Genomic DNA, 12586 nt, shown 5'->3' with positions numbered 1-12586 from the left:
GAAATGGTCACAAACCTTAAAGGTACCATAACTAAACCGGGCAATGATCAACAAAACCAGTTAAATCTGTCATTGCCTAAGACAAAGGAACATATAGAGAGTATAGGAAATGGTGGAAACCATTCTAGACACAGCAATATTACATGAACAAAAGTAATGTTGCAATAATAAAAACAGCAAAATAAAGACAAGGAACAAGGTAATGACCTACACCCCAGTGACCAGGTCCAAGACAACACAGTACTATACTAAGGCAAATATGGGCCACAGGAAACAGGGCATGTTGACTACAGTTTGGCTATCCCAGAGAACCAAAGGAATGGTTACAAACCATGATTTACCATAAAGTAACTGGGCTATGCTCATTAGAACCAGTAAAATCTGTCAATGCCTAAACCTAAGGAACATAAAATGACTATAGGGAATGGAGGAAAATTATCCTAGACACAGAAGTACTATGTGAACAAAAGCAATGATGTGGTGTTGTAAACAACAAAAGTAAAATCAAGGAGCATGAAACTGACCCACACCCTCAGTGTTCATGCCTCAAACAACACAGTGCCCTTCTACAAACAAATAAGTGACACCGGAAACAAGGCTTGTTGACTCCAGTCCTGTCAACCCAGAGAACCACAGAAATGATCAAAATCTATGAATGAAACATAATTCAACTGTGCCATGCTCAACAGGAACAAGGAACCTGTCATTGCCAAAGCCTAAGGACATCTAGTGAGTATAAGTAAGGGTGGAAATCAACATAGATACAGCAGTATTACATGAACAGGGGAAATGATTGTGATAATACAAGCAACAAGTTGAAGTCAAGGAGCATGAGAATGACCCATACCCCGGTGTCCATGTCTCAGACAACACAGTAATCTGATACAAGCAAATATGTGCCACTGAAAACAAGGCACGGCGACAACAGCTTAGTCATCTCAGAGAACCATAGAAATGGTCACAAACTTTAAAGGTACCATAAATAAACTGTGCAATGATCAACAGAACCAGTTGGATCTGTCATTGCCTGGGACAAAGGAGCATATGATGAGTATGGGAAATGGTGGAAACCATTCTAGACACAGCAATGTTACATGAACAAAAGTAATGTTGCAATAATAAAAACAACAAAATAAAGATAAGGAGAAAGATACTGACCTACACCCCAGTGACCAGGTCTAAGACAACACAGAACAATACTAAAAGCAAATATGTGCCATAGGAAACAGGGCGTGCTGACTATAGTCTGGTTATCCCAGAGAACCATAGAAATGGTTACAAACCTAGAGTGTACCATAATGTAACTGTGCCATGGCATCAGGACTAGTAAAATCTGGCAATGCCTAAGGAGCATATAGAGAATATAGGAAATGGAGAAAACCATCCAAGACACAGCAGCAATATGAGAACAAAAGAAATTTTGAGATATTGTAAACAGCAAAAATAAATTCAAGGAGCAGGAAACTGACCAGATCCTTAGTATTCATGTCTCAGACAACACAGTGCTCTCCTGCAAACAAATAGGTGACACTGAAAATAAGGCTTGTTAATTCAAGTCTTGCCAACCCAGAGAACCACAGAAATGATCAAAATCTATGGATGGAACATAATTTAACTGTGCCATGCTCAGCAGGAACAACGAACCTGTCATTGCCAAAGCCTAAAGACATTTAGTGAACATAGGTAAGGGTGGAAATCATCATAGATACATGAACAAAGGAAATGATTGTGATAATACAAGCAACAAATTGAAGTCAGGAAGCATGACACTGACCCATACCCCCAGTGACCAGGTCCCAGACAACGCAATAATCCACTACAGGCAGACATGTGCCACTGAGAACAGGGCATGTTGATTGCAGTCTAGTTGTCTCAGAGAACCGGAGAAATGGACATAAGCTTTGAATGTACCATACCGTAACTGTGCCAGGCTCACCAGGACCAGATGAAACTGTCATTGCCTAAGCCTATGGAACACTTGCTATGTGAGGGTAATGGTGGAAAATCATCCTGGAAACAGCAGTATCACATGAACAATAGTAATGCAGTGATAATGAAAACAACAAAAATGAAGACAGGGGGCATGATGCTGACCTACACACCCAGTGTACAGGTCTAAGACAACAAAGGACACTACTACAAGCAAACAGGTGACAAAGGAAACAGGACATACTGACTACCATCCTGACACCTCAGAGAACCATAGAGATGGTCATGAACTTTGAATGTACCATAAATCAATTAATAGTATCAATTAATCTAATAATAGTTGAATTAAATTAAAATTAATTAAAAATAACCTCATATTGAAATACCATGTCCTGCCACTCTTGGACAGGATTGAGCCCTGCAAGAGTTGACATACACAGAAATGACTGTTGCCATGTCACCCATGAAACAATACCATATTACCACTCTTGGACAGGATTAGGCCCTGCAAGAGTGGGACTAGACAAAATAAGATAAACATCACGTTAGATAAAGAAATATAATAAATATTATATAGCAAATAAATATAAAAATATTATGAAGTGACTCCAAGGAAAGAGACTAAAGGAACTAAGAGACTAAAACTTGCCTGATGTGTAATGTTAATGATGTGTAACAAAGAATGATGATGTCTGAGGAATGGCGGTGTTCGTGCTGCTGTATATCAGACAATCAATAATTAATGATATTAATGTATATCTCTTGCCATGTCACCTTGACAATATGTGCCATCACTACCACTCTTGGACAGGATTGGGCCCTGCAAGAGATGGATTAGATTTATTTGTTTCATTTTAATCTTATTCTACTATGTTTTATCTCATTTTATTTTATTTTATTTATTTTGTTTTACTCTGTTTTGTTATATTTTACTTTATCTTAACCTTATTCTATTTATTTTATTTTACTTTATTTTACATTATTTTATTTTACTTTAATTATAATATTTAATTACTAAGAGGAAACAAAACTAAAGGTGTGCCCTGGTAACTCTGAGGGGACCTTCCCTGATGCGTTACCCGGTCACACAGGATCAAATTAACGGGACACCAGAAGTCCAAAGAATCAACCACAGGACCGGACCAGTCCGCGTCCCCATAAGAAAAAGTAGACCCTGGCTGCCTCCACGTGGCTAGGGATGGGAGTGAGGGGCTGTAACACAAACCTGCCACAGCCCCCTACTGCTAAATGCCAGGTGCCGGCAAACACACAACGCAAACATAACACTAATGCACACCTAATTACACATTTCATCTATCAGATGCAAAAGTTTTTTTTTTTTTCCAAAATTCAAAAACTTAAAAATTTAAATTCTTTAAACTTTTTTTTTTTTTTTTTTTTTTTGTGTGTGTAATATATATATTTCTTATATTTAGATGCTCTTTTAAGTTTCTTTTCTAAGCCGGCAACTTGGCGAAAAGCCTAACAAACGGCGGATATAGGGGAAACCCTGGAAGCCGCCAATAACTTACAAATACACTTGTATGTTGGGTTGCTAGGCAGGTACTTTACCCACCCGGCTAGCCCGGTCGGCAGCTAAGGTATAACATAAAGCTATATAGTGGAATATGTATCGCTGCATTAGCTTAGTATAGTATTGTACAGTCAAGTATAGTACAATAAATTAATCAATTAAATTTATTAACCTTATTAATTTTCATTGTTAACTAATTAAACCGTATTTAAACAGAAATTATGCATTGACTAGAACAGTAAAGTAGTGTGCACAAAGTAGCAGGAGTGCTGTGGCTCAAGAGGGGAAACTGATGAGGGCAAATCTCCAATGCATCACAGCCTAAAAAAATGTGCAACTTGTGAAATTTTTACAGGCCTTTCTAGAATAGGACACTATCTGGCCAAGGGGGATGTCTTTGTGTGTGTGTGCTAGGTGTGAGCCAGAGTGTCAATAAATTATGTGAAAAAACTCAGCGTTCTGATGGGTGTCTATGAGAGTTTGAAGAGTAGGGTAGATGCTCTCGAAGGAACTGAAATGGGAAGACCCATCAAACTCTCAGCTGCCCAACTCGACGCCAGAGCTCACACTTGTGCATCAGGCAACACATTCTGCAACCTTCAGGGCAGAATGTGCTGGTCCCACAGGAACTAGTTACTGTTGGTGACTCTAATGTCAGGGAGATGAGAAATATATTGTGCAAAAAAGGATAGGTGGTATTATGTCTAGCAGGGACAAAAGTTGATGCCGTTGTACAGCAGATACCATCTTTTAAGGGCACAAAGGGTGATATTGTTGTACACCAATAACACTAAGAGTAAGAAATCTGCAGACTTACTTAACAAGTATAGGTTAATGTTGAAAAAAAGTTGCGAGTTAGGGTTAAATTTGAAAGCATCTGAAATTCTGCCCTGAGACGATAGGAGAGGAATATATGAGGGGGTTTCGATAAGGTTCCGGTCTCAGAAAGAAAACATGGCGCCAGTAGCAAATGAATGTCATTTTATTCAACACGGTTCCCTTCCAAGGTTGATACACTTAGCGCAACATTCCTGCAGCAATTCTATCCCATGGTAATAGAAGTTTTTGTCTGCAAACCATCTCTACTGCTGATATAACATCTCTTGTGTCCCTAAATGTAGTACCTTTGAGGTGCATTTTGAGGTTGGGGAACAGATAATAGACCGAGGGGAAAGGTTTGGAGAATAAGGGGATGTTCAATGATTTCATACTGCAAGTCACGAATTTTCTCCATTCCAATTCTGGCCTTGTGGCAGGGAGCATTGTCTTGGAGGAAAAGGATGCATTTGGCAACTTTTCCCACCTCTTTCCCTTCAAAGCAGCATGCAATTTGTCCAACATGACCACATAACGTCCAGCATTCAAGATGGTGCCTTTTTCCAGGTATTCGCTGAGTATTATCCCCAAAATATCACACCCATCACTTTCCCTGCAGATTTCTGTCTGTGAAATTTTTTGGGTCATGGTGATCCATCATGGCACCACTGAATGGATTGATTTTTGTCTCAGGATCACACACATACAATGGTGTTTCATCAACTGTCGCTATTGTTGTTATTTGGTTTTTAGGAGCATTAGCAACTAAGGCCATATTGCTCCGGGAATATGGGAATATAAAGGTCATTCTCTGACCTTTCCGCATCCTCCGTATTTGGTGGTGATGGGCTCGAACCCTGGTCTAATCAAGAAGTGTGTGCTACGCACTGCTGCTCCTTCCCACCTGGCTATGGAGGCGCAACTGTCACTATTCATTGAATAACACTACTTGCACTACTTGAAAAATGATCCAAAAGTGCCTTCACACAGTCCCTTCTTTGCCTCCTGTCATCAGCTGTCAAGAGTTTGGGAACCCACTTGGCAGACAGTTTTCTCATACAAAATTCTTCATGCACGATGTAATGCACTTGCTCGAAACTGATGCCTAGTGTGTCTGCTACATGCTGCAGACCCATCCTCCTGTCTGCAAGGATTGGGTCGCAGACACTATTGACAATTTCCACAGTCACTATGGTCCTGGGTCTTCGTGGTCTTTCCTCATCTTCTGTGCTTGTTCTCCCCCTCCTGAAATCCACCACCCACGATTTCACTGTGCTGTATGAAGGGCACTCCTTGGCCATTGTTTGTTTAAATTTGTCATAAATTTCTTTGGCTCCCATTTTCTTGGAGAAGAGGTAATTGATGGCGGCTCTCTTCTCAACTTTGGAAAAAGTCACACTTTGCGTCGCCGTGGTCATTTGAGACCTGTTAAAAAAAAATTACTACTTTCAGGAAATGAATGAAATTTTGACAACATGTTATGAGACATTGGGTAACAACATACTAAAAGGATTTTCATATATTCAGATTTTTTTCTTGTCACGCCAGAAACTTATCAAAACCCCCTCGTATGATGAGAGCCTTGTCAATCAATTCGGCCCTGGAGAGATTGTGCAAGGCTCATGGGGTAGAATCTTTCTCAGCATGGTCTGTGCTTGTTAACAGGAGAGACTGTTTCTACAGGGATGGGATACACTTAAATAGAAAGGATGCAAGAATATTTGCTGCACTATCAAGGCAGTGTTAGGTGGGTTGGAAAACTGCTAGCCTGAGGTGATTCACAGACAAATAGATTAACAGCAGCTACAGGCAGAGGTGAAAGTGATTCTTGCACTGCTTCTACTGGAATGAGCAGCAGCCTGGAAAGCGAGTTACTGGAGATTAAGCACTGCTGGGTGTCATCATAGAACAAGTAAATAACAAAAGTATGGGTTGTGTTAGGGTAACTAAGAGTAAGAACAGGTGCATGTATACTTGCATGTACACCAATGCTAGGAGTACAGGAAATAAATTTAATAAATTTGAGATGCTGATGAAGACATCAAAAGCTGATTGATGCTGTTGGGATATCAGAGTCACTGTGTCAAACCGAGAACGAATGCAGAATTGCAATTTGGGGAATACAATGCATACAAAAAGGATGGGAAGGGAGGAGGGGTTATGCTGTTAGTTAAGAGACACAAAACCTAAGGAAGTGCATTCAGTTGACGTTGGTAGGCAGTGCAGTGTTGAGTCAGTTCGGTGTGACATAAGCACTGGGAAAGCAAAGTTGAGAGTAGGAGTGTTTAATAGGCCTAATGACTCCGATGAGTCAAAACGAACAACTATACAGAGAAACAGAGGGGGCTAGTAAATCAGATTGTCTTATAATGGGGGAATTAACTTCCTAGATATAAACTGGAAGTTGTGGGTTGGTCACTTGCATACTAGCAAGACTTTTATGTATTTATTATTGGATGATTGTTTTCAACAGCAGCATATTCGAGAGGCAACAGAGGGAGTAATACTCTTGATCCAATTAGCAGCAGTGATTATTCATGCATTAAGAATCTGCAGATAAAGGAACCACCAGGCAGCAGAATCAGTGTACCGATGTGGGATTTACTCAAAGATGTAACTACCATCAGGAGTAAAGGGAACAATTTTTGCTTCATAAAGGTGACCACAGTGGTCTCAGTGTTCTTAAATTCTATACAGTGGACCAACTGATGATGTTACCAACAGAAAATTTTAAATGGGAAGCATTCAAGGAATTAATCTTGAAAGCTACTAGGCTTTTCATACCAACTAAGAAATATTGTTCAAGGTTTAGGCCTAAACGGATGTCAGATGAACTAATAAGAGATGTGGCAGAGAAGAAAAATACATGGGATGCATAAAAATTCAGGGGACACAGATGCAAAGACAGTCTTTGCATCCTTTATATTAAATCATTTAAATTAAAGGAGGCCCTTAGCGATGATATGAGGGCATTCTTGGACTCAGTGGAAGTCCCCGTGGGCTGGAGATGTGCAAATGTATACCCAATTCATAAAGCAGGATTGAAAGGTGACACTGGCAATTACAGACCTGCTAGTTTAACTTCTGTTTCGGCGAAAATAATGGAGTCACCAGTTAAAGAAGCACTGCTGGGTTTCTTGAGGGAAAACTTCCCTGACCAATATGATTGGATACTACGATGTAGTCACAAAGGAACTGGATGCAAAAAATAATTTTGATATCATATACTAGGATTTCAGAAAAGCTTTTGACACTGTTGTACATGGAAGACTACTGTACAAATTGGAGCAGTATGGTATTAAGGATAAGTTGCTACAATGGACAAAAGGGTGGTTGAGTGGAAGAAGATAGTAGTAATCAACAGATGCTGCTCTTCATGGACTAATGTTATTAGTGGAGTTCACCAGAGTTCGGTGTTGGGTCCACTGCTGTTTTGTATATTTATAAATGATATTGATGAAGGTATATCAGGCTTAATGTCCAAGTTTGCAGATAATACAAAGGTTGGCAGGGTTGTTAATGACTGTAATCGCAGTGTGCTACTGTAAAAGGATCTAGAAAATTTGGGCAGATGGGCTGAGAAGTGGCAACTGAAGTTTAAAATTGACAAATGCAAAGTACTGCATATGGGTAGAAGTAATGTGCCAAGAAACATGCCACCTGTGTTGTACTACACTTAGCGTGGTAGAAAATGAAAAAGATCTGGGAGTAATTGTGCAGTCAGGTATGAAATTTTCTGAGCAGTGCAGACAGGCTGCCAGAGCAGATCATGTGTTACTACTGTCAATGATATAGAGCAATTTTGCTAGTAAGGAAAAGGAAGTGATTATCCATTTGTATAAGGCAATGGTCAGGCCACGCCTCGAGTACTAGCACAGGTCTGGAGGCCTCACTCTACGAAGGATGTGGTTGCTTGAGCGAGTACACAGAAGGGCAACAAAAAGGTGGTCTTACCAAGAAAGGCTTAAGTTCTGCAAATTGCAGAATCTGGAGACTAGGCACCTACGAGCTGATCTGAATTAGGTGTATAAGGCCTTGAATGAGTTGAGCAGGCTCAATTCTGATGGGATTCTTCCTCTTGCTCAGATTACGAACCTGAGAGGGCATTAATTCAAATCAAGGAAAGACAGTTATAGAATAGATATGTGGAAATTTGCTTTTAGTCAGCAGGTAGTTGATTGCTGGAACAAAGTTCTACCTTTTATTGTGGAAGTTAATAGCTTAAATAAATTCAACGAGGAACTGGACAAATGGACAAAAGAGAGAATGGATGTGTGAAATGTTTTTTTTTTGGCTGATGCTACATAAGCTTGCTTTCTTGTATCACAAGACTCTACTACTCTTATATTCACTACGTTATTAACTATACTATTATTTTAGTTGTTGAGGGTATCGTAGACATTCTCTCAGATATGTCAAGATGTGCTTGCTACCTGGGAGTCTAAAACACTGATGGAACTGATATTGGGGTCACTCTCAACTCAAGTGGACCTAATTTTGGCTAAGTCTGGTCAGTCTGTGACAGCCAAAACTCTTCTTGCATTTATTTATTCATCCACTTTCATCACTAATGCAGTAATCAGAATCTTGTGCATGTTTTTAACACAATATCAATACATTTCATTAATGACAGCATCATTATATGTTAATATTACATTTATCATGGTTTTACAGCAATATTCAAGACAGGTTTAGTTTAATTTAAACAAAATATATTCACAGATCTTTAACGTTCTTTTTAACAGAATGGAGGAAAAAAAAAAAAAAAAAAACAAAGATGCCAAAAAAGCAATGTTATATATTAAGTGTGCAGATTTTCAACTTGCATATAAACCATTGCTTGATAAACACCACAAAAAAAAAAAAGCTAATAAATCAATATTATCCACCAAATTTTGATGAAAAATAGCTGCCAAAAGAGAGGGATGGCCCCTTATATTTTCCTGCTTGTAATGATTTTAGGGACAGTTCCTTTGAAAGCACTATAACATAGAGTTTACTATATTTGTTGCTTTCATTTTTATGTTCACATTAAGCAGTTCAAGTTCCAGTGTAACTTCACATTTGTGATCATGTGATAAGATATGCTTTGAGTGGATTAGTGTCCACTCCAATTATTTGAAGATAGAGGAGTAAGATAATCACAGTTAAATATAGTTATAATGATCAACAGAGTATATTCATTTCTAAACTCATTTTTGCAAATGAGTTTAGGATTGTGATCTGTTAGTAAAGGTATACAGTAGAACTTCAAATGTCAGTCACCCTATTTACCATCAGTCTCTGTTAACTGTCACTTAACCCCACTGCACTGCAATGTATTATTTGTTGTTGTTGTTATGGAGGCTTAATGGCACATAAGCTGCTAAGGCTATAATGTGCCTATTCACTTATTATATTAAGAGATGAGCAATGTATTATGATATTGGCACCATGTGTCACTCAGCCTTTGTTTACAACTCTCTGTATACAGTTGTACTTTAACCTCTTGTTTCATATTTTAATAATTTTTATTTAGTAAACCCATTGGAATGACAGAGAAAAGTAAGAAGAGCAGTGCAGCGATTTTCACAAAAAATTGAAATAATCAATCGTCTAAGAAAAGGTGAAAGAGCTACAAGTATAGCATCAGTTTATGGAACAGGAAGAACAACAGTAAATGATATAAGGCATGATGCAGACAAAATTGAAAACCATGTGTCGAAAACAGAAACACTGATAGTAATGTTAAAAGTCATAAAACAATGAAGCTTGCTAGAAATGAACAATTGGATACTGCAATGCTTCAATGGTTTGTTCAAAAACGTAGCCAAGGAATTCCATTGTCGGGACCTATAATAATTGAAAAAGTCACTGAAATCAATAAAAAAACTAGGCGGAGATCCTTCATTCAAAGCTAGCATCAGATCGCCATGGTATTCGACAGTTGTCAATCCAGGGTGAGAAGCTAAGTACAGATAGGACAACAATTTCTGTTTATCGTAAAAAACTACAGAAGGAAATAACTGATTGAAGTTTGGTTAAAGACCCAGAGCATTTAAAAATATTAATTTAAATGCTTTGCCAGGTTAAATATTTCTCACGAAACAATGCGTGGATGAGCCAAGATATATTTCATGATTGGTTTCATAAAATATTTACTACGTGTAAGATGATATTTGGCATCAAAAGGTTTAACACAATATGAAATGCTACTGATAGACAATGCGCCTACTCATCCCATACACGTATGCGATTTAAAAATCAATGATGGCAAAATATCGTGCTACTTTTTGCCAGCAAACACGACATCTCTCATTCAACCGATGGACCAAGTGTAGTGATTGAGAGCATGAAACGTCATTATCACAAAATATTCATTCAAAAACTTGTTTCGGCAGAAAATAAATTAGATGTAAGAGTTTTGGAAAAGCTACGCCATAAAAGACACAATTTTCAATGTCACTGATGCCTGGAATGATGTTCCAGTTCAAACAATACAAAGAAGCTGGAATATTTTGCAGTTATGTTTTAATGTTCCTGGTTTTAAAAATATTTCGATGGATGAAGTAAATGATTGGCTGGATATGGACAAAATGGACATCGGATGCAAAATTTAAGACGACAATGAAATTGTGCAAAGGGTGATGACAATTTCAGATGATTCTGAAACTGAAGAAGAAAAAGCTACTGCTGATGGAACAAACATAGCCACTGTGAAGCTGAAACTATGTTGTCAAAGTGAATTGAGTGGTTCGAGATTAAAAGAAGAAGATGCTACACAAGTGTTACTTTTGCGTAAAATTCGTAACACTACCTCCCAAAAGGCTCAAGGGATAATGAAACAAAAGAAATTGACTGACTTTTTTAGAAAAGAAATTTAATTATGCAATATTGTTTTCTTTTAAATTTCTCTAATGACATTAGAACAATGTTGTATGTATGTAATATTGGTTTTCTTTTAAATTTTTTTGACATTACTAGACAAAATATTAAATTAAAATATATTAAAATAATAAGTTAAAATATTAAAAATGGGTATGTATGTAGATATCTGTACTATGATTTTGATGACCCAGTAAAAAAAAAATAATAATTAAAGTTTAATTAAATTTCATTAGGTTATTTAATAAAATAAACAAGTTAGATAACCCGGTCTATCATGTGTATAATGTTTTTAATGTACATATTCTATTATTTATTCAATTATCCATCATGGTCTCTGTCCCATACCCCGACAGACAATCTAAGTTCTACTGTATGTTAAATTCAGAATAAAGGAGAAAGAAATGGAACATATTTCCAGGAAGCAATTTTGAAAGCTACACAGCAATGGGAAGAGGTACTGTAAAACTCACCAGCCAGTATTTTTTGCTCTGGCATTTCTCATGTATGTCCAAAAAGTATATGCTCCTGTAACATCTGGGTAGAGTTGACGAAAACTATCAAGAAATCCTGCATCAAGTAATTTGCTAAAATTATCTCGCTCTTCTTTAGTAAATCCTGCATTGCGTGTATTGGTCTTTGGATTGGCAATGTCTATGGAGGGAGAAATATATCAATGGTGAATGAACATATTCCAAACATAATAAACTGAGGAATAGAAGGTAAAATTAAAATTTGTAAGGTCAAAATATTTAGAGAGAGAGAGAGAGTGTGTAAGTTTGTATTAAAATATTGAATAAAGTATACATAAATGGATGTGAAAATTACACAAAGTGCTAGTAACTAGAAGGGTGAGGATAGTAGAAAAGGAAGTGTAATAGATATGTGAAAGTACGTTAATATCCTAAAAGTTATGATGTATTAAAAAAATTATGGGTGAATTACAAAGCCAATAGAAGGTGGGTGAACTGTAAAGTAAAATTAGTACAGTAAAATACAAATAAAAAAAATAATAATAAATATAAAATAAAAAATAGTACAGCTGTCATCAGATATTGGGGGAAACATATTTAGATAAAGGCTGAATATAGGTAAGGCAAATGTGAAGAATCTGATGTCAGCTGAAGCAAATCCTGATATGCAAATGAAGCAAATCCATTGATACATGATCAGGTATTTCATCAAGGGATCACACCTGACCATGTAGGAACTGCATTTCTGTACTTGTCCATAGTAGTAGAAGAAAGGTGAAAAGCCAAAAAGGCAACAAAAATGTAATTTGCACATTCTTATACAGTATATATACACCGATGAGCCAAAACATTATGACCACCTACCTAATATGATGTTGGTCCTCCACGTGCAGACAAATCAGTTCGTACCAGGCGAGCCATGGATGCTACAAGATTTCTAAATGTGTCTTGTGGTATCTGGTACTAGCAT

General features: G+C 37.5%; 1 protein-coding gene across 1 annotated transcript in view; it reads right to left on the bottom strand.

The window, feature by feature from the left end:
* Positions 1–12586, bottom strand: part of Rrp1 (Recombination repair protein 1) — a 102927-nt gene that overhangs the window by 7820 nt on the left and 82521 nt on the right. Inside the window, exon 6 of the mRNA XM_090383814.1 lies at positions 11617–11797. Within this exon, the coding sequence (XP_090239940.1) occupies positions 11617–11797 (181 nt within the window). The remainder of the gene's footprint in view (positions 1–11616; positions 11798–12586) is intronic.

The sequence above is a fragment of the Mastigoproctus giganteus genome, chromosome 1, assembly GCF_048544385.1.
Source record: "Mastigoproctus giganteus isolate SK-2022 chromosome 1, ASM4854438v1, whole genome shotgun sequence".
Lineage (NCBI taxonomy): Eukaryota > Metazoa > Arthropoda > Arachnida > Uropygi > Thelyphonidae > Mastigoproctus > Mastigoproctus giganteus.
The sequence above is the reverse complement of the archived record's forward strand: the minus strand, read 5'-3'. Positions and strand labels throughout refer to the sequence as shown.